At 32.0% G+C, this 22,600-nt stretch overlaps 2 protein-coding genes across 2 annotated transcripts; one reads left to right on the forward strand and one right to left on the reverse strand.

Moving 5' to 3' along the window:
* Positions 1-743: 743 nt before the first annotated feature.
* Positions 744-4,071, reverse strand: LOC114749248 (cytochrome P450 714C2-like). Its single transcript, XM_028937742.1, has 6 exons — positions 3,849-4,071; positions 3,068-3,294; positions 2,171-2,421; positions 1,632-2,064; positions 1,251-1,355; positions 744-1,169 (listed from the first exon to the last, which is right to left on the reverse strand). The coding sequence occupies exons 1-6, from the start codon at positions 4,069-4,071 to the stop codon at positions 744-746; spliced, it is 1,665 nt and encodes a 554-aa protein (XP_028793575.1).
* On the forward strand, positions 1,022-18,902 carry LOC114749247 (probable arabinosyltransferase ARAD1). Its single transcript, XM_028937741.1, has 11 exons — positions 1,022-1,028; positions 2,225-2,227; positions 11,338-11,824; positions 12,365-12,538; positions 14,093-14,250; positions 14,334-14,481; positions 15,320-15,435; positions 15,517-15,655; positions 16,959-17,069; positions 17,372-17,440; positions 18,559-18,902. The coding sequence occupies exons 3-11, from the start codon at positions 11,357-11,359 to the stop codon at positions 18,688-18,690; spliced, it is 1,515 nt and encodes a 504-aa protein (XP_028793574.1). The 5' UTR covers positions 1,022-1,028; positions 2,225-2,227; positions 11,338-11,356; the 3' UTR covers positions 18,691-18,902.
* Positions 18,903-22,600: the final 3,698 nt, after the last annotated feature.

Raw genomic sequence — 22,600 nt, forward strand, 5'->3', positions numbered from 1 at the left:
TTTAAATTTAAAATCACTTTTTACATTTATATATTTTGATTAATCAGTTAACCGAGTCAAAATATTTTAGTTAATTTAGTCTTGACTAGTTTAGTTAATCGGTTTCGATTTGGTGTTTAAAATTTGTTATATTCGGATATCACTTAAAACTGAGCTAAAAAACCGAATGCTCACCTCTAGACACAACTATACCATGCAGGATTAAAAAAAAAAACCATGGGAAAATCACTATGTAACCCCACATAATCTAGTCATTTAAAAAAATCTCACAAGTGAGTCATTTCTTGTATTAGAACTTGTCATTCCTTCTCATTTATTGTGGGATTTTTAGTAATAAAATTACTAACGTAAAACTGCACAGTACCAAAAAAATCGTTTCCTTTAAGTGCGTGAGCATGTGTGGTTTAATGAGGCAACATGTGGAGAACATAAAAACAGAAACATTGTTTTTCCTGCTATTGGTTATGAAACCAAAGTTAGAATCCAAGTTATTCTACTTATATAAGTGGGTTCAAGATCAGAAAGCAAGAATCAGAGGCATGTTTTCTATATGGACAATGGTGTTAGAGCAAGAAATATATAAATCTAAAGACAAGAAATAAGCTTTCTCTGCATAATATTTTGTTATCTCCCTTTATAATATTACAAGACCATTGCACAATGATAGATATATAAAGAAACATGAAAGCCGCTAGCCAGGGTGATAGTATATATGATAACCATACATATCATAATACTTACTACTAGAGCTTGGTAACCAGAAGGGGTGCTCCATATTTGGGAGAGAGGACCAAATTGTAGAAAGGAGAGTGACGATAATTAGGGGAAAGAGAGAAGGAGAAGTTTGAGAGGAGAAGAGTGAGGGCAATCTTGGCTTCTGTAATGGAGAATTTCTGGCCTACACATATTCGATTTCCGAGTCCAAATGGTAAGTATGCTTGTGGATACTTGCAAGCCTCTGAAACTCCTCTCTCAAACCTCTCCGGTTTGAACTCATCTGCATCTTCTCCCCACATCTCTTTCTCTCTGTGTATCGCACTTATGAACACCGAAACGTAAGTTCCTTTTGGCACCACCATGTCTCCTACCTTCACCTCTTCAAATGCCTCCCTTGAAACTCTTATTCCTGGCCCATACAATCTCAGAGTCTCTTGAATCACCATTGATAGCTACAACAAAACAATACCACATTATGGAATTAGTTTGAGTCACATAGTCATATGAACCAGAGGATATTTCTATCACTTTACATGACACTGGTCATCAAGTGGGAGAGAAGCCCCACCAGAAATGAGACCTAGAAATAACGGGTGGCATGCCAAGTGGCATCCTACATGGCATTCATCTTCCAATTGCTGGATGTGGAAGAAGGAAAGTTATGAATTAAGAATTCTGGGTAGAATACTTCTAGATTGCAAGAATATGATCAAGTCATTGTTGTGTTTTTTTAGCTAAGGATCTAGAAACAAGTTTCTTCTAACATTTAACTTATCTTATTTTCTGCGCTTTCTAGTGTTTCCTAAGGTCTCTAAATAGTTTTACTAGAGGAACCGTATCACACATTTAATAATGCAGTTTAAGGAGATATTAAAGACTATGTCAAATGTTTCAGCTAGGTCTAGGTTACCAACTTGCTTCATCTTTCGAAGTTTGTCCATATCACGAAAGCAGTGAGGCAATATGTTGGGGAAGGTCTCGAGAATTTCAGCTCGAAGACGATGTTGCCATTGAGGGTGCAAGGAGAGCTGAACGAGAGTCCAAGTGAGTAAAACAGCAGTAGTGTCAGATCCTGCAAAGTAGATATTTTTGCAGATATCCATAATTAGTTTCTGGGAATCACGTTTATGCTTGAACTTCTTCAATATTCCCCATGCACCACGCCTATTATTGTTCTTCTCCTCATCATCAGCTGTACTCTCAAGAATTATCTGAAGCAGATCCTTTTGATTCTGATCTTTAGAGCTTTGGTTATGTAACTTGTGATTATGAACCACTTTCAAAATCAGCTCCTTTATCTCTTTCTCCAACCTCCACACCTCTTTGTTCTCCTTGGTCGGAAGAATTCTGGGAACAAAATGCAGGTTTGTTTATATATCTCTGTGTGTGTGTGTGTAGACGATGAAATAGAAAGGAAAAAAGATGAAAGATAAAGGGGAAAAATGAATGAAACCTGGGGAATAAAAGTCCGATAACAACGGTGGGTTTAGCAAGGGCGTTTTGCAAGGCAGTAAGTTTGGAAAAAATTTGATTGCCAATATCATAAGACCCACCAAAGCAAACTTTGGAAATGATATCACCAGTGAGTTCCTTCATATCATTATCAATCACAATCTCTGCCATTTCCCCTCCATTTTCTTCTATAATCCTTTCCCATTTCTTGATCATTGTCTTTGTAGATTCCTCCATAAAATCCACCATGTTCTGCAAATTCCACGACAAACACTGCTACTTAAGAACTAGATAAATAATTTGTAGGGATTAAAAAATTTAGTTTAAATTGGTTATTTATAATAAATATACGATAGTGAATTACCCATGTAATCGTTTACATTACAAATTACGAAAAATTTTAATAAACTCTTCAATAGCCAATTGACATCAGTCAACTCCCCAAAAATTCTGAAATTTCATAGTCACCCCTTGGCCAAAATTTTATGTGTAAGAAGAAAAAAAATACTATTATTTTATGAGTTGTAAATCACTGAATTTGTATTGCAAATTACTGAATTCTTGTTGCAAACAACTGAATTTGAATTATAAATCTTTATAAATTTAATGGATGAATGAACAACTCAAATTTGGCAATTCGCAACTCGAATAAAATAAGGGTATTTTTGTCCTCTCATACATAAAATTTTGGTCAAGAGGGCAGTGAAATTTCATGATTTTTTGGGGCTGACTGTAATAAAAGAAGTTCTAATATGTACGATAAAAAAAGAGAATTTAAGAAAAAAATTCATAAATTTGAAAAATAAAATGGATTAAAACCCCTGTTACACTCTTACAATTAGAATCAGAAATAGTAATGGGCATTATAGAACAAGTGGAAGCGAAATGAATATACAACCTGAATCTTGGAGAGGTAAAACTGAGGGGCGATAAGATTCCTCTGAAAAGACCAGTAGCGTCCATTGCCAGTGATAATGCCAGAACCAAGCAATGGCTTTAAATGCTTGGTGAGTTGTGTGGGCTTACCAAGATCCCATGTCTTTAACCGATTTAGCTCTTTGAGCAGTTTGGGATCTCCCACCTGTAGATGTTGCCTATGTCCAGTAGTGTACATGAATGTTGCACCTGATCATCATAAACACATTGATAGATATTAAGACATTCGTTAGCTTAGTTAGGATTGAGGGAAAAATAGAAGGAAAATAGAGGGAAGAGAACCCCATGAAGGAAAATTTACAAAAATTAAAAAATCGGGTTAATATCATCTTTAATTCTTGAAATTTGATCTTGTTTTGGTTTTACTCTTCAAAAGCCCAAACTAAAATGAAGTCAAATTTTCAGTACTAAATATGATGTTAACCCTAAAAAAATGTATTATTGTTGGGAGATTTTCCTCCTAATGTTCTTTCCCCTCTAGTATCAAATAATGAGAGTAAAATAGTGGGGAGAATACTATAAAGGAAAACTCATAGTGAAAAAAATATTTTTGCTATATTTTTTTTACAATTTTTCCTTATAATATTCTTTCCTCTATTTTCCTCTCATCCTAACTAAGGGTTAGTGATGCTATAGAGACAGACAAACAGACACTTACGTACCATATTGTTTTCTCCAACGTTGGAGATATGGGAGAAGGGAGTGAAACCATTGTTCAGGTTGTGAGGTAGAGGAGAGATTACTGGAGAACTGTGATTGAATGTGTTCGATCTCAGAGAGGTTTCCCATGGGGAAACTAGGTTTTGGTCCTGTGATCCCTTGCTTCTCCAGAATTGATCTGATTCTTCTAGGTTTCAACCACAGCTTCTCCCATATTATCAGCACCATCAAGCTCACGACAATGGCTGCCACCGACCAAACCATCTCCTTCGTCCGCCATTGCCATGCCCATTCACCACCTTCCATCTCCCCCCCCCCCGGGGGTAACAACTGTGCCTAAACAATGTAAAATATTGCTGCTAATAAAGCTTGGCTCTCTGCTTGCGTCAGGGAACAATAATGACACACACATTATATTCATGTGTTTGTGCGTGTGTGTGTGTGTGAGAGAGAGAGAGAGAGAGAGTAATTAATTGGATTTTAAAATGAAAATATCTATAGTTATAAATAGTATTTATGGAGATATTAACAGATATATGGACGTTCCCTCAATTAAAGCAATATTGTCAGAGGTGTAATTAGAATGATGTTCATGTACTTAATTATAACGTTCATGCACTTAGAACAACTCATACATTGAATATTTAATATTTAATTGAAAATACATGTCATTAAATTTCAATATTTAATTTTTCCTTTGGGCAATATATATAAGTTTTAATCTCCCTTTCATGCTTTGTGATATTTATTTATGAACTCCCAAGATTCAAAGAACTTAATTTATGCTTTTATGAATCATGTTTGCAAAGTCCCTCCATATACATGAATTTGACTTATTATTAAATATATTACCAAATACATCCATGAATCTTTAATTTTGGGAATGCACCTAATTAAGTTGGAATAAGTGCAATGCAGTTCTTGAATATGCATGAATGTTCTAATATTCAATAATAATTCGAATATTCAAGAAATCAATTCACAATTTCTTATTCATATTAACACATCTTTGGATATCTCAAAAACATTTCAAGCTTTCAAGTTTCAACATCATCAATTAACAATATTCTTCTTCATTTGACTTTTGTCCAGAATCCAGAATTTCTAGCCTGACATGACCATGTTTTCTATCCTAGATATTTCAAGGTAAGGCTTTTCAACTATATATCTTTTTTCCTCTATTATATTCAACTTATTAGCTTTCTGTTTTCACAAAAGTGTTTCAGATTGCTTTATTTATTCTTTATAAATAGTCTCTTAACGTGGATTTGATTCATATTTTCATTAATCTTCATTGTTCATGGTTTGATAACAAATTAATAGAAATTATGTCTAGCTTTAGTCTAATTTTACACCTTTTACTATGGCTAATCTAAACAAAAGGAGGCTATATTTAGGTTGATTTGGTAATAATTTCAGTTAAATTAAAAAAAATTGGATAACTTATTAATAAAGTATATTAGCGTATAAAATTGACTCAAAAGAAAAGTTGTGTTCAATTTATTGTCCTATGAATGAAGCCCTAATTTATATTTTTTGTGCAACAGGTTGATAAAAAGCTGCAAAAGTCCTATTCGTTAAATTTGTATTCGACTCCTTACCAATCTCCTTTGGTTTACTCACATTCTAAACATTATGAATATGATATGGTGAGTTGTTTTTAATATTTTTATATACTCAGATTTGTTGATTCGTGCTTGCATTCATAAGTAGAGTTTATTGTTTTTTTTTTTGGAGAATTACAATGAGATTTCAATGAAAGGAAATAATTACCGGTAAGTTCTAATGACAGTATCCTGAAATTTGTTAGTACTGGCTGTTTTATTGTCATTAAGATTTTTTAGTAATTATGTTTTTTATTTGGGACTTCATAGTGATTCTTCCTTTTTTTTTTTTTGGTACTTCTCTAATCCTTAATATAGGACCTAATTAGAAGATTGATGTTGATCCTATTTCTCATACTACCTCCGGTCCTAATTATAAGACCCAGTTGACTAATTTGAGGAAATTAAGGAAAGAATTTAAGTTAGTTATTTGTAATAAATAGATAATGTCTTTCCTAAAATATCCTTGCTAATCAACTATATTGGCTAGGACTACAATTATTAGAGGGACCATCTTGGAAAAAAATACATAAATATGATAGACAAAGTGGATTGGGGTCTTATAATTAGGACCAAAATAAAAGTCAAATATGGTCTTATATTAAGGACCGGAGGTAGTATTTACTAATTTTTTTAAATTATCCCTATTAAATAATTAAATACCACAATAATACTTATTACTCATTAATAAGATACCTATATATTTTATAAAGTGAGTGAGTAGTTATTACTCATTAATTCCACACATACATCAATTCTACCATTTTTATTTTTAATAAAATAATTTAAAACATTTTTTGAAATGTCAGTTTTTTAAAGAAGTTTTAACTGAGGCTATTTTGAAAAACATGTCATATTTATGATTATTACCTAACTTAAGTAAATTTTTTAATTTAATTAAAGTAGTTAAATAGGTCCTATATTAAGGATCAGAAGAGTATAAAAAAAGAGTTCATTGTTTTTGTTTTCGGTAGATTAGGAATTTTTAAGATTTTGAGATATATAATTATTTCCATCTTTTTCACAGAATAATTTGTCTCTTCAATAAAAAAAATGTTGCTTTTCTTATGGTAGTTCCTTCGACCCTAATTATAAGACTCATTTTATAGTGTAAATTACATTATAACATAGATCTTATATTTAAGACTGGAGGAATATAAAACATCATGATGGAATTTTAATAATGAAATGAAAATTGAAATGAGAGTAAAATTAGATTTTGAATAATAGGAGAGCTTTAAAATATAAAAGACCTTAATACCATGGTCGAAAAATAATCAATTTTCCCATCAAATTAAATGAAAAGAAAATCTATCAAAGGTATGTGAATAACAGCAAGGAACACATTGAAATGTAGGAAGTAACTACCGTTGCTACTATTATTGCTGATAAAACCACAACTGCCGTCATCAGCACTGAGGCCATGTGGGTTTAATATTGATTCTCCGGAGAAGAAGGAAGAGGCTAGTCGAGGAGATGTGAGGGAGGGTGACGGTCAGACGTGGATGCGAATTGAGACCACATATGTTTGGTTGGGGCATGGTCTGAATTTGATGAAAGTTGGAGGGCATTCTGGTCACTAAAATTGGATTTCCTATAACTAAGAATTTTTTATAGAATTTTCCTTTCCAAGGCAAGGAAAGAAAGTTACCTCTTATCAAATAAAAGAGAAAGTCCTTTTTGTTGAATTTTATACACAGTAAGAGGTACATCCGTTACTATGATATTTCTTCCTTAAATGTATTTAGTATCCTGATATTTTGTACAGTATATATAACACTCTGATTTTATTTTTAGTGCATCGAACACCTTAAAGATTACGGTGCTAGATGTAACAAAAAAATAATATCAATACACTAAACGTATCTGAATAAGATCAAGATACTAAATATATTTAGGAAATAAGATCAAAGTACTAGATGCGCTTTTATCTTTTTATATATACCAAACAAGTCATTGTCGTCTACATGACAATATAACGTATCTCTTCACCTATTTACCACACCAAATAAGGCATATGCTTGCATCACTTAATGGCATGGCATACCATACATTATGTGCTCGTCGGTTGCCCGATACACATAATTTTTTGGGGGGCATAATATATGTTATAATATTCTTAAACATAAAAACAAAGTGTAGCTTAATTAGCTTTTTATGGGAATGTAATGAAGTATGATAAGATTTTGAATTTTGATATATTATCTCAATACTTATTTTCCCTTTAAATCCTTTCAGCCCCTCAAATAACTTTGCTGCAACCTCTGTTCAATCTCAATCTCTAATGGAGTCGATTGAGCCATGTTATGTGATTATTAATAAATATATATAATTAAGAAAAAAATTAATTTGCAAATCTCTATACTTTTATCCGATTTTTAATCAAGTTTTTGTAGTTAAACTTTAAGGACCTAACGAAAAAAAAACTACATAAAATTGATTAAAAACGGGGGTAAACTTATAGGTGTATGTACACATTAACTTTTCTTATAATTTATAAGATGTTATAAATGTGATTAAAAATGCGGTAAACTTATAGGTATTCCTGTCATTTTGTGGTTGAAAAGGAGATGAAGAAAATGAACCACTTTCTATCACCTCTAATTTCCACTAAAAACAATACAAATTTCCTTGAATGGTTGTACTCCAAAAATTAATATAAGACCAAAAAAATAACAAGTAAAATGTATAATAACTTATCAATGCACTTTTTGAGCTTATTTCAAGAAAATTATACAACACATAGGAGATTCATTTAGGCCCATTTGATTCACAAAGTGAAATCATGTGACGCTCTGTTATAACACCAAAGTTTCCCTGACCTAATTCTAGCATAGTCGGTATAACTAAGAATAGTGAATCACTGGTCTTAGGATCGACTCTCATTCGGATTGGACCTTTACCCAGTGGCTTAATCTTTGGATTTTATCCTTTACTACTTCTGCCCATCTTTTGTGCTGCTTACCTTTCTATTTGTTGGAGTGTTTGTGGTTAGCTCGGAATCAAATTTGTCACACAGGACAGAAGTTTTCTTCTCCTCAAATCATCTCCATGGCAATGACAAGCACCTTGAAGAATCAGAGATGTGAGTCTCACTATTCAGAGAAGCATATCCAATGGTATTTCTTGCAGCATCCTATCGTCCCAATCCAAGTGATGGTCATAATTGCACATCAGTACTGGTTTGTTCCAATTTCTGCAAGAAAATCAAGACAGCGACGAATAGAAATACATGTTCGTATGTCTTTTGCTCACACACAATTAAATTCATGTTGCTTTTCTCCCAATCTTGCCAAGGGAAAACTTCAGTTGCAGCAGCTAACTCTCCAGCGAGCTTGCTTTGTCATTTCCCATCGGACCTTGGTGTCACCAGGGGTGAGCAAAACCAAACCGTAACTGAAAACCGAACCGAATCGAATTTAATTTCGGTTTTTCGGTTTGGTTATTTCGGTTTTCGGTTATATATTCGGTTTTTATTTTTTAAACAATTCGGTTTCGGTGTTCGGTTCGGTTAGTAGAAAAAAAATTCGGTTATAACCGAATAACCGAAATAAATATATATGTGGGTATATGTGAACTTTTTAAATATATTTATATTCAACAAATATGATTATAATAAATATTATTATAATAAATCACATTGAATGACGAAATATTTATTAATTAATGGTTATAATTGTGTTTTATTATTATTTTTAATTTAAAATTATTTTTCATATTTATATATTTCGGTTAATCGGTTAACCGAACCGAAATTTTCAGTTAATTCGGTTTCGGTTAGTTCGGTTATTCGGTTTCGGTTCGGTATTTAAAATTTACTCTATTCAGTTATTCGGTTATCACTGATAACCGAACCGAAAAACCGAATGCTCACCCTTAGGTGTCACAGGCGTCACAATCTTGATCTATTCCTTTGTTTTGTAAACTTGGATTAGTGGGGGCAAAAATGAATTTTATTCTATTTGACTTTTGCAAACGTGATTTAGGACAAAAGTCGTAATGTGATTTATGTCTAAATTGACTTTTTATAAAAGCCAGTTTGATATATTGAAACTTGTTTGGAAAGTGATAAAAAAGTAAGTTCAGATATAAAATAATTAAAAAAGGTATTATTTTCTCCGAACTAATTTACTTGACTAATATATTTATTTGTAATCTAGTGATATGCATAAATATTTTAGAGAGATTATGTGACATATGATATAATCAAGTAATTTATCTAGCTTATATAATCTCTTCAAATTAGTCTTCTAGATATTATATTAAGGACCTAAAACAATATATCACATGTATATAATTTGATTAAAATTTAAGAAAAATAATAAATGAAAAAATAATTAACTTGTTACTGAAAAATTAAATTACTGGATCGAGATAAGATCCATTTAAATACTTTTATCTTTCTTTTCATTCTCATTTGCTTTCTCTCTCCTAAATGTAGCTGCAAAAGCTAAAAATTTTAGCTTTTCAGCATAATCAACTTTTAAAGCAAAAGTTGTTTGCACAAAAAACCAACCAAACAATCCAAAAACTCTAACTCACTCACAAACTAGATTTTTGTCAATTCCAAAACACATTTGGTGCTACCACCAAAAAAAAAAAACACATTTGGTACTTCAATGGCAATCCAAGTAGGTGCTTAAACTTTCTCAGGTAAAACTGCTAATGACTGGTAGCACGGTCCCATGGGAACTTAACTATCTCCTTAAGGATGTAAGAGACCTGCTGAATATGATTGGATCCTTTGCTTTTGTCAATTAATGTGAAATTTGCATTTGCTATCCAAAAAAAAAAAAAACCATAGTGAATCATTCACAATAGGCAATTCCCTGTGATATTTTTATAGAAACAAAGTGTTATCTTGTAACATCCGAGTATAAAGAAAGTATCATTAGTAATGTGATATCTTCATTTAAGATCGATGGAATCATGTCATGTTCTATTACAACAAAAATATTTTTTCTTAATTAAGGTGTAGCATACATGACATGACTGATGATAATAAATCATTCATGATAGGTATTTTCATATTTTAAAATAATTTATATTTTTAATTTTTTCTATAGTTGATGTGTCTAAAACTAAAGTTGTCTAGTTGATAAGTGGGAGAATTATAAACAAGTCTTAAAAAAATAATTAACACTAAATACTAATGATAAGTGAGGAATTGTCATTTACCACCTTAAAACTTATCATTATAAGCTACTATGTTATTATTAATTTTTTTTAATAATTATGTTTTTTATTTGAGACTTTATGACAATTCTTTCTTGCTAAACATGTCTTACTCAAGGTAACAAATATTTTGTACAAATGATGATACAATAAAAATACAATTACTCTTCTGATTCTTAATGTAGGACCTAATTATAAAGTTAATTTTGGTTCTAAATGTAAAGTTTATTTTCAATACTAATCAATTTTTTCCAAATTACTTCATTGATGCTCCTTCATATATAATCAAGTAGGAAAGAAATAGAAGACATTAAAAAAAGATGACTAAGCTATTTTAGAAAAAAAAAATTATATTTATTATAATTAATCAACTCACCTAACTTTTTTAAAATAATTAAATTAATTAAATAGGTTTTATATTAAGTATCAGAGATAATTTAATTTTTTGAAATTATGCCTAAAATACTATTGTCGTGCCTTATGATCATTTTCCCCGTCCCTTGTTGCAATTTTCGTTCCAATTTATTATTCAGAAGTTATTGGTTTTCATATTTTCCCTAATAATCTTTATAATTAATTCTAATTTTTTTCACCTCTGGTAAAAAAAAAAAATCTAATTTTTTTTTAACTGATTCTTCACTTAATAATCTGAAGACCATTTTCCCTTTCGCGGAGCTTCAGGAGATCCAAACGCAGATGCTTCGGTGCTTCAGTCTTGCTCGTAAGATCAGCTTCTTCATCAGAATCTCTACCTTGAAGTTTATTTGATTATTTCACCACCAATCTTGCAGAGAGATAGAGAGAAGGCAAAAATGGCAGGAAAGCATGTCCCAAGATCCAAATCTCGAATCCTCCTTTTCGGTCTCTTGCTTCTCGGATTCTCCCTCCTCTTCTTCCTCTTTTCCCCCTCTCCAAAGCGCCAATCTGTGCGTTCACAGTTTCTGAACCCTAACGTTAATGTGGAGACTTCATTTGTGGCCTCACTAGAGGATTTCCTCACACGTAAAGCCCCTACTGGATCAACATTCGGTCGCGATGATACTGTGAGTGGGGAAGCTGGGGAAGAGGAGGTGAGAAAGCTGGATAATAAGATTTATGAAATGGAGATGGATAGGTTATATGGAGATCCTTACTATCCTGTGGGTTTGCCGCTTAAGGTTTATGTGTATAACATGCCAAGCAAATTCACCTATGATTTGCTCTGGCTGTTTAGGAATACTTACAAGGAGACCGACAATCTGACCTCCAATGGCAGTCCAGTGCACCGTCTCATCGAACAGGTACCATCACAACTCAACTAGTTTCTGTTTTTCAATGATATTCGTTGTACTTTCTCTTTTTCGCTCTGTGAATTTTATTGTGCAATTGTTTTCCTCTAGGAGAATGTTTTGTTTAACTATGTGATGATATAAGGAATAGCGTGAAAGAGGATTGAAATCATTAGACAATCAAGTTTACTTTTCTCGAAGTTATTGTTATCATTACTGGTATTCAAGGTTATCTCATGCTATTTGAATGGCTGTTTTGTCGCGGATTAGTATCTAGCTAACGGAGAACACATAATGAAATGATTGTCTTAATCCTTTTGTAATTTTAGAACGCTTATTCTATGAAATTATGGGAAGAAAGCCATCTGTACTGAATTGACGTATTAGAAATATCTTCTTTGTATTCTTTCCCTACATGTAAATCTTGGGATATAGGACTATGTTGTTCTGTTGGTATTGTGTGATTGCTTTATATAACTTTCCATGTCCTTTTCTCTCTCCTCTCTCTCCCATAATCTCTTCTTTAATCAGCGAAATCTGTTGTCAATGCAGCACTCCATTGATTATTGGCTTTGGGCAGATTTGATTGCTCCAGAATCAGAAAGACTTTTAAAGACTGTTGTTAGAGTTCATCGGCAAGAGGAGGCAGATTTATTCTACATACCCTTCTTCACTACCATAAGCTTCTTCCTGATGGAGAAACAACAATGCAAGGCACTTTATAGGGTGTGAGTGCTCTTCCAAGAGTGTATTTTTTCCAGCTCATTGTTGTCCCTTGTCTGTGTTGGTACCTTTGAGCTTGATTATAAATGACAATGAAGAAATTCTTTTCCTGCTGCATGAAAGTTGTGCATTTATGAATTAGCAGTTAACTGGTTTCACTCAGAAGTTGCCTTCTCTTTTTGGAGGTTCATGTGTTGCTTTTATATTCATTAGTTGATTGTTCTCACTGTTGCAAGTTCTCTCCCATGGCTTATGACCAGAAATATTTGTCTTCTCAGTTGGTCCATCTGTTACACTTTGATTTGCTACTAGTTACAACATTATGATATCTTATGTTAATTGTGCCAGCAAGTCTCACTAATTCTTGGTTCAGCAATCAATTTATTTGCTTGTGTCTTCCTCCAATATTTAACGCCGGGCTGTAAATTAAGTCCTTTTTTCCCTGTTTTTTTCTTTCTCCAGAAGCAAGCACAAATGAAAAACAACTAGGTTGTCTTATTGTGTATGATGTGATCTCCCCTCTCCTTACCTTCTTGTTAAAAAGGTCTACTTTATTAGCACAGGTGAAGCATTAATACTGTTGAGTTATGATTTATATCCACACGGGTTTGATTTTATGTCATTATAACTACTATGCTGTCCTTTCTTTGTCTCTGTGGTAATATTTTTTCTTAATAAGAAATAGTGCTTAGAATTATTCACATTTCATTTGTTTATTAAATGTTTTAATTGGTTCCCCTTTCTTTTCATGCGTGCTTTAAGTAATAGCCAACCTATGGAGGATGCTGTTGAAGAATGTTTTTATAAATTCTATCAACTGAGTTGCTTTTGATTTAGTAGTTTTAGTTCGTAGTTCCATGGTAACAATTCCTGCATTTTTTAGGGGAGTGAAAAGAATCTGTATTGATTAAGCCTTTTCAAATCAATTAAGATGAAATTTACAGAATTATTATTAGCAGGAATCATTTCTGCTAAATTGTATGTGCAATTTCATCCAAAATCTGTTGTCATTCCACCCTTGAAATAAGTTTGCTGTTTAGTATACCTTGGACCAAGCCTATAATCCATTTCTGATACGTTTTTTTATTCAGAAACTTGCAGGGTAGAACCTCTCTGTTCTGAAAGACTTAGCATTTGGTCCATTTTTGTTGCCTTTTAACCATATAACTTAATCCCATCAAGTTAGACTGTGGAGCTAGAAGAGCTAGCTCAGATGCCTATTTTATGTGGGTTCATATTGTTTTTTCACTGCCCCTTGCATGTATTGTAAATTGTGTTTTGTCTCTTGTTCTTGTATTGTAATTTGTGCTTTCACCTTTCAGATTTTCCACTATGAATATATTTAAAAAGCAGCATACTGATCAATGTGTTTTTTTCCAAATTTTATGATTATTCTCCTGATAGTTGGGGCCTTCAGGGAAGCCATTTTTCATATTTAACAGGAACTATTTGTATCCCTTGTGCTTTATATATGAATGATTGATGTAATTTAACTTTTTCCTTATTAATAATTCACTATGTCTTCTATCTGTAATATTCTCTTAATTGTGGGCATAGGAAGCTTTGAAGTGGGTGCAAGATCAACCCGCATGGAAGCGCTCTGGTGGAAGAGACCACATACTTCCGGTGCATCATCCCTGGTCATTTAAAACTGTTCGCCGATTCATGAAGAATGCGATCTGGCTGTTGCCAGATATGGATTCCACAGGAAACTGGTGAATGCCTAAATTCCATTTAAATTTGTATATCAAAATTTTAGTCTTTGAAACTGGCCCTGATGATCTTTCTTATCTTGTAGGTACAAGCCAGGACAGGTTTATCTTGAGAAGGACCTGATTCTTCCTTATGTTCCCAATCTTGATTTATGTGATGCCAAATGTTTATCTGAAACAAATCCAAAGAGAAGTACATTGCTTTTCTTTCGTGGTCGGCTTAAAAGAAATGCGGTAAGCATGCTACTAGTTGAAAATATGAAAGTAAGAATTATTGTACTTGTTACTGAGTAATTGTTTATTTTTTTTCATAACCGCTTATGAGTAATAACATCCTATTTTAATAATAAAATAATGTACTAATTTCAAATCAATTAATCATGTTTTCACCCATTAGTCTGGCTTATTGTTGGGGCCATCATTTGTGGTAATTAGGTAGATATTGTGTGAAGTAATAATTCGAGACTTCTACTGTTCTTCATGTGATTACTTTACTTGTTATCTATGTCATGGAACATCACTTTGTTTCTTTTTGGAAGTCAAATTATCTTGATCATGTTTAGTTTAGGCTTAATCAAAATCAACTCTTGAAATGGAAATTGTAGCCTCATGTATCTATAGCATATCAGTTGTTGATTTATCTGATTAAAAGATTTTGATTGTAGACCTTTTTTCTTGCGATACTTAACTACCTTTTGAGTGGCTTTGGTATATGGAAATGCCATGGTTTTAAATGCACTTCTTTAAAGGTGTTATCCGGTATCCAGCTGTAATTTTCTAGGCACTTTTGACTCTATCTGAGTCCCTCAAGAATCGGGCAGCATCATGTGACTTCATTTGCATCCTTTAGATTATTTGATTTTCAATCAAGGTTACTGGATGGTGTTTGTAAAATTTAATTTGCTTATATTATTCATTTGCTGCTATGTGGTGGAAAACTGAAAATATGAATGCACGTATGCTTAAAAGTTTAGTCATTCATATGATTTGGCGGGCTAACATTTCTTGATGGATTTGTTGTTTATTTTTATATTTTGGTTTGGCTGATTTCATTTTCATCTTGCAATTTCAGGGAGGAAAAATACGTTCTAAACTTGTTGCAGAGTTAAGTGGAGCTGATGATGTAGTTATAGAGGAGGGAACAGCTGGAGAGGGAGGAAAAGAAGCAGCTCAAAGGGGCATGCGCAAGTAATCTAGATTAAACACTTGAAAATATTTAGCATGTTTACATACTTTGTGGTAATTATTTTGTTTCCTTCTATGGATCAGGTCTCTATTTTGCATGAGTCCTGCTGGTGACACTCCATCATCTGCTAGATTATTTGACGCTGTTGTTAGTGGATGCATTCCTGTAATAATTAGTGATGAACTGGAGCTCCCTTTTGAAGGAATACTTGACTACAGGAAGGTGTGTATGCATTCATGTCAGTTCCCTTGATAGATTCATATCTAGGGGGCGTCAAGTAATTAATTAGATGTAAAATGTTATATTAATCAATTGTTAAATAAGATGTAGCCTTGCGAGGTTGCTAGTTAGGTAGCCTAATTGATCTGCTGGCTTTATTTTAGCATGGAATATGTGGGCAAGTTGCTCTGTTATATCTGTTGCATTATTTGTCTGTCTGCATATATAGTTATAGCAAGCATATAATGGCTTAATGTATTTATGAAGCGTCGGATACAAACACGTTAACGTGTCAAATTTCAAAGAAAAATTTAAAACACATCTCAACATGGTGTATATTATTTGCATTAGTATATTTCTCAGTCGCTCATCTATGTCCAAGAAAAATGCAATCAGCATTATTCTAAATCTTAAATACTTGTGAACCTTATTCCATTATTTTCGGTTAAGTCTGTCATATAAAATGTTGTTTGATATGTTATTTGTATGCAACATCATGGGGAAAGTTTTTTTATTATCTCATCAAGATGAGGTGTATAGTCTCATTGTACTTTTTTTGGGGCCATTTTTTTGGGGTTTCTTGCTATCCAAGCCAAAAAGGGAATGTTTTGTCTTACATGTTCTGGCACTGTGTTGAGGTGGTGTTGATGGCTGACATGCCTGTGAAGATACTTTATGGATGCATCTTTATTGGAAAATGCTTTCTTATTCATATTGCCTATGAGAAACCTGCCAATCTGGAGAGGAATATTGTTTAGTCTTTAAGGATTTATTTCTTTGTCATTTAATCACTTAAACGCATATGAATTAAGTAAAATAATAAGCTGGGAACCAACAGGGCCTAAGTCTAATGGAAGGGACTAGTCTCCCATAATGTGGTGAACCAAGATTTGAATCCCCGCTGAGAGAGGTCCTTAGATTTAGTGCCCGACAGTACCTCAAATAGGATTACCTCTAATAGGAGGATATTTATGCTGACAATATAATAATAATAATAATAATAATAATAATAATAATAATAATAATAAGAAGAAGAAGAAGAAGAAGAAGAAGAAGAAGAAGAAGAAGAAGAAGAAGAAGGTGGGTATGATTCAGTTTTGGTACTTTTGTTTTATTGATCCATTGGCTGAAAACAGAGCAGATTTATCATTATAGACGTGACATTGGTGATGGTTGTCTTAGTCATATGGTTGTGTTGTCAAGTGTGTCATATGGCCAATTTAATTGTTGAAGCCTTAGAATATATTTTTATTTGATTGTTCAATGGGAAATTGCTAAGAGTCTGACTCCTTTTGCATATTTTCAGATAGCAATGTTTGTTTCTTCTAATGATGCCGTAAAACAAGGTTGGCTTTTGAAATATTTGAGAGGCATTAGCCCTGCTGTTATCAAAGAAATGCAACAAAATCTTGCCAAGGTTTGTGATCATGTTATTTCTTGACTTTGTAATTCTTATTTAGAACTTTGTTGTTTGATTCTTTTGCTGTGTATCTTGCAAAATATGGATGGTTATCTTTTAAAATCAATTTGCACAGGTATTGTTTGGTGTTAAGTATCATTTATACGCATGAGACTTGGAAATTGGTTATGTCTAAAATATATTCTAGAGTAATCCATTTTGTAATGTAAAGAAATAAATGCTCTTGTTTATACTTTTTCAGAAAATATTTTGTCCTTTGTCTTTCTGGATGTTGATTCTTTTGATTGTGTTTTCTTCAGTATTCAAGGCATTTCCTGTATTCTAGTCCAGCTCAACCGTTGGGTCCTGAAGACTTGGTTTGGAGAATGGTTTGTTTATATCTTATGCATTTAAAGCTCCCTTATTGTGGTTTCTTTTAATATTTTCCCCGGCATGGCATTAGATTTTTTCCAGATGCAATGCACGCTTAATACAGGGTCAATAAAATATTGTGGTGGTGATTGGGATAATCCTAGGTTTCGTCCTGACGATGGATGACAGACCGAACTGTAGCAATCCATGAGCTTTTTTAATTTAGAATGAGTCTGATTGGACCTTACTTGAACACCGTAGCGAGTACTATAATTTTTTAAAGATTTTGTTAGGTTCCTTTTAGTAGTTTGAGTCCTTAGATAATGGAAGTATTTGCATCCATGGATTAAAGTCATTGTGCTCAGGTTATTACAAATGGTTATGATACACGATCCCAAGTCCCAAAAATAGGCATATGATCCTCTCTCTGCGCATTTTGTTCAAGATTATTCCTTTAAACACTGATTTGATTATACATGTTTCCGACGAGTATTTTTAGTAAGATGGAGAACCCTCTCCCAGAAATTGATTATCGAAATGGGAGACCCAACCCACTTAAATATCCCATAAAGCACCTAATAGTAAGCCATGTGTATCTTAGGTGTGTCACCCTATTTTAGTCTTTGTCAATTTCTTCCACCTATTCCTCCAAATTTAGAGAATTTTAAATTGAAGATCTCTAGAAATACTTTCTCCGTTCCTAAATGTAGTTGTTAGATAATTGATCAGGATTAAGGAAATTAGTTTAGTTATTTGTGAAACATGTGTTGGTTTTTGTAAAATACCTCATTTAATCATTTGCATTGGAATCTACCTCCTTTAATATATGCAATTAATAGAAATAGTTTGAGAAGAAATTATAATCTTGAGAGATAAAATGGATTAAAGCCTTATATATAGGACCAAAGCTTACCCCCTCAATTAATTCCTGTATTTAGAACCGGAATGAGTATCAATGAAGAGCTACATAATCAGATCTTAATCACCACCACTTTGAGGTGGTTTGTGTTACAAGGGGCCCACTCTTAGGATTTGCGTCATATTAATGGTGTGTTGATGTTATAAGAGCGGTGCATTTGTCTTGTGTATTGTGAGTATAACGATGATGTTTTCTGTTGCGTGATGGATGCAACAGTTGGCTGGAAAAGTGGTGAACATCAAGCTTCATTTGCGAAGATCTCAACGGGTAGTAGAAGGATCTAGAAATCTCTGCACGTGTGACTGTAGGCGTGCCAATACCACTTCTAATAATGCTCCAGCACTATAAGATCTCTCTCAACGGTACTGTGTAAATGCTATCTTTATCTTTGTGATTCTGCTCAATTCTCTTGCTAGAAACCACTCCCAAATAGCTCATTATTTATTTATTTCTTGTGACTACTTGTGCTCAGATACAAAATTTACGTATAATTCTTGAGTTTAAAGAATTTGATTTTGTTATCGAAACGGAGAAGCATCCACATCGGCTTGGTTCTTTCCGATGGAAACACTATCCATCATAGTTGTCTTTAAAAAATATACAATTTTCAGATCAAGAATGGTAAAAAAAAAAAATTGAATTGCCAGATTTAATAATCAGTTAAAATAATATTAATATATAAAATGAATTGTGAGTATATGTAGTATGCATAAATCATTGCTCAATAGACTCGTTTATTGGATAATTTAATTGTTAATGGCTAATTTTTGGTGTAATAGTGTATAGTACTTTTCAGAGGTAATGAATTATAATATATTTTGGAAACTAGCATTTGTAAGGAATTCATTGCTTCAAGTTAGCTCGTCATTTTCTTTTTATTAAATTCTTCACTGCCTTGTAATAAATAAAGGGGTAAATAAAAAATTTTATTCTCCAAGCTTGCTAGTTGAATGTAAATATTTATCTAGATGTTATGATAACCCATAAATAAATAATGTAATACATTCAACTAGTAGTTTACCTTGTTATTTATCTAGAGGTTAATATATTTTTTTTTGAATTGAGTTTTTTGATTTTAAAATCAAATGCATTGGAGTATAAAAAAAACCCATGGTAAAACTATGCAAAAAAATTCAGCTAAAAAAAACTATACAAAAAAAATTCAAAAATTAGTAAAAATATGATAATCAGACATTGATTGAGGAAAAAAGCTTCCTTTTGAAAGAGGAAAAAATAAAAATTCAAAATATCCACTAAAAAAATTATATAACTCAAAAAAATGATAAATAACAACATGATCATAAAAATTATAATATTACTATTATAATGACAAATAAAATAAATTTATGAAATTAAGAAAAAAATAACTCCTCTGGTCCTTAATATAGGACCTAATTGTTGAGTTGATTTTGGTTCTAAATATAAGACTCATTTCTCATGTTTATCAATTTTCTCTAAATTATCCTTATGGATACTCCTTCAACTATAATCAAGTAGAAGAGGAAGATGAGGTATTAAAAAAGATGATTATGGTATTTTAAAAAAAAACGTGTTACAGTTTCTATAATTAACTAACTTATCTAACTTTCTTAATCTAATTAAATTAGTTAAATAGGTCTTATATTAAGAATTAGAGAAGTATATCAAAATAAGAATGGAATGGGACACCTTCATCTCGTGTTCTGTCATGTCTCGTGACTCTTGTATCCCATTCAGTTTTTGTCTCATCTCAATAATTGGGACCGAAGCAAGACACAATCAAACACCCTTAAGGAAATCCACATTCTAAAAGCTAAAGGTAGAGAGCCTCCAATAAAACCCCCACTTCAAGATAACCTTGGCGACAGGGGACTCATGACATGAGCCTAAATATTTAGTTAATGATCGTTGATGCAGTGACCTGCACTTTATCAAGCCATAAAGTGGACACATAAAGTGAAAACGCAAGGCCTGGATGTTATAAGGAAAGTGTGGTAAAGGGCATACTCTTAAACCTTATTCTTTTGACTAGAATTCAAAATCTCCATATAGTGCTCTTGCATTTCCACAGCCGAAAACATAAAGTGAAAAAGGTTATCTTTTTGGCCTTATGAAAATTCCAATTTTCTGTAAACAGAGTTAATTAAAACTTATCCACAGATCATTACATAGAGTCAGACGTTGCTCTTCTTTGCACTCAAATTGTTAAAGGAGGACACGAAGTTTGAAGATTGGTCAACTTCACCGCAACGGCAACTTCCTCTCAAAGTGGCAATTAAGTTATACTCTTCCGGTTCTTAATATAAAACTCAATTATTGAATTAGTTTTGTTCTAAATATAAAATCTATTTCTCATATTTATTAATTTTTTTTAAATTATCTTTATAGATACTCGTTCAATTATAATTAAGTAGAAGAGGAAGAAGGGGTATTAAGAAAGATGATTATGATATTTTAGAAAAAATGTGTTACATTTCTTATAATTAAGTAACTTACCTAATTTTTTTAATCTAATTAAATTTATTAAATGAGTCTTATATTAAGAACCAGAGAAGTACAATTAAAATGATTAGATATAAATATCTTGAGTAAAAGCAAGTCAATATTTTTAAACCAAATAGTATTACTTATAGGATCTAAATGTAATATCTCAATTCATTTTATTTTTTTATATTAAAAAAATTTCTAGTAAAAGATAGTTCAAATGTGAATGATAAAAGAAAAATATTTTAGAAAAATTAATATATATATTTTTATAAATAATTAATTTAAGTTATCTCGGTAAATTAGTTATTTAGAGGAAGTAATATCTAAATATAAACCATATTACATTAATTGATTTGTATTCTTAGTTTAGTTTGCAAAATGTTAGATGGAATAAAAGTTCCTTTTCATAAACATTAATTCAAACAAGCTCAACTCAAGCAAATATATAAAGGAAAAGCACACTAAACAAGTTCATATAAGATTTTATATGTATTCCTACTTGATTATGGTGTATATTTATATATACAAACATATATTATGATTTCTCATAAATTTTACAGAAACATATGATTAAAGATCTATTTGATACGTGGGAATAATTTGGGTTCCTAAGGTTTTCATCATAAATTTGATAAAGTTTGGGTCAATGATTATAATTTGATCTTTGAAATGACAAATGGGGACGAAAACGCAGAAAAAGCACGAAACGCGGTTGCCAATTCAAAGCGCATGTATCGGTAAAGCACATGTGAAAGCAATCATGATTCGAGATTGAGAGAGAAAGAGGGAAGCTGAGTGAGGAATATAATATCCCCAAATTAATAAATAAAATAAAATAAAACAAGAGTTATATTTTTTTTACCAGCCAAAAAAAAGGTTATATTAATATTTTACATTCTCATGATGGCAACAAGCATGTGAAGACGCACGTCTTGTCCAAGCAATGCTACGTATGTATTGGTTGCTTTGGTCGCCAGTTAAATTGAAGAACAAATAATCATTTTGAGAACTATTTAGGACTTGTTTGAAACTCCGCGCAAAACAAATTTTTAAGTAATTTTATGTAAGTTGAGATAAAATTTTTCTCATATATTTATTTCATGTTCCATAAATTACGTTTGAAAAATTATTTATAAACTATTCCAAATATTCTTTTATTGGATATATTAATATTCAAAGTATCAACGAATATTAAATGTGAGTATGTGTTTTAAAAAAGATATGTTCAAATCTTAATATATCATATTATTAAAAAAATTTAATTTCTTCTATTATTAGATCAAATCCTTTATAATCAAAATCGGCTTGATTTGAGGTGTAGAATAGAGCTAGAAGAGGTATTGGGTCTAATTGAGCCTAAATTTGGACCAAAAGCACAGAGCCAAGTTGCTATGTCTTATAGTGCAAATTATGAGCCTTTAAATCTCACATAAAATCTTCTCTTAGATTTCTGACAGGACCGATTTAGAGTTTTGTGGCTAGTAAAAAACCTATCGCTTTATTTGAGTTTTTATGTTTTATTTGACACTGTATGAGTGTTCTAATGGTTTGGCGATGATTTTTCTTGGACTTATGATTTCAGGCAAAATCCTAGGTTGAATATTAGGGCTTTTGGGTGATATGAAAGTTAGGCAGTGAACATGTGGTGTCCAAATATTAATACATGTTGGAATATGTTAGAAAAGGTGGTGATGAGTAGTAAGACAATTTGTATGGATGTGAGATTGAAAGGAGTAATTGAGGACCAAAATTTCATGGTTTAATCCTTTGGTTATTATAGTGGGGTCACTTT

The sequence above is a fragment of the Neltuma alba genome, unplaced genomic scaffold (assembly GCF_004799145.2).
Source record: "Neltuma alba isolate B1F8T4 unplaced genomic scaffold, ASM479914v2 tig00006003_pilon, whole genome shotgun sequence".
Lineage (NCBI taxonomy): Eukaryota > Viridiplantae > Streptophyta > Magnoliopsida > Fabales > Fabaceae > Neltuma > Neltuma alba.

Excerpts from the sequence above, each read along its gene's own strand:
- LOC114749247 (XM_028937741.1), top strand. The coding sequence starts at position 11,357 with ATGGCAGGAAAGCATGTCCCAAGATCCAAATCTCGAATCCTCCTTTTC. Across the intron at positions 15,436-15,516 it reads GCTCAAAGGGGCATGCGCAA|GTCTCTATTTTGCATGAGTC; the intron begins GTAATCTAGATT and ends TCTATGGATCAG. Across the intron at positions 15,656-16,958 it reads GAATACTTGACTACAGGAAG|ATAGCAATGTTTGTTTCTTC; the intron begins GTGTGTATGCAT and ends GCATATTTTCAG.
- LOC114749248 (XM_028937742.1), bottom strand. The coding sequence starts at position 4,071 with ATGGAAGGTGGTGAATGGGCATGGCAATGGCGGACGAAGGAGATGGTT. Across the intron at positions 2,422-3,067 it reads TTTACCTCTCCAAGATTCAG|AACATGGTGGATTTTATGGA; the intron begins GTTGTATATTCA and ends TGGAATTTGCAG. Across the intron at positions 2,065-2,170 it reads ATCGGACTTTTATTCCCCAG|AATTCTTCCGACCAAGGAGA; the intron begins GTTTCATTCATT and ends TTTTGTTCCCAG.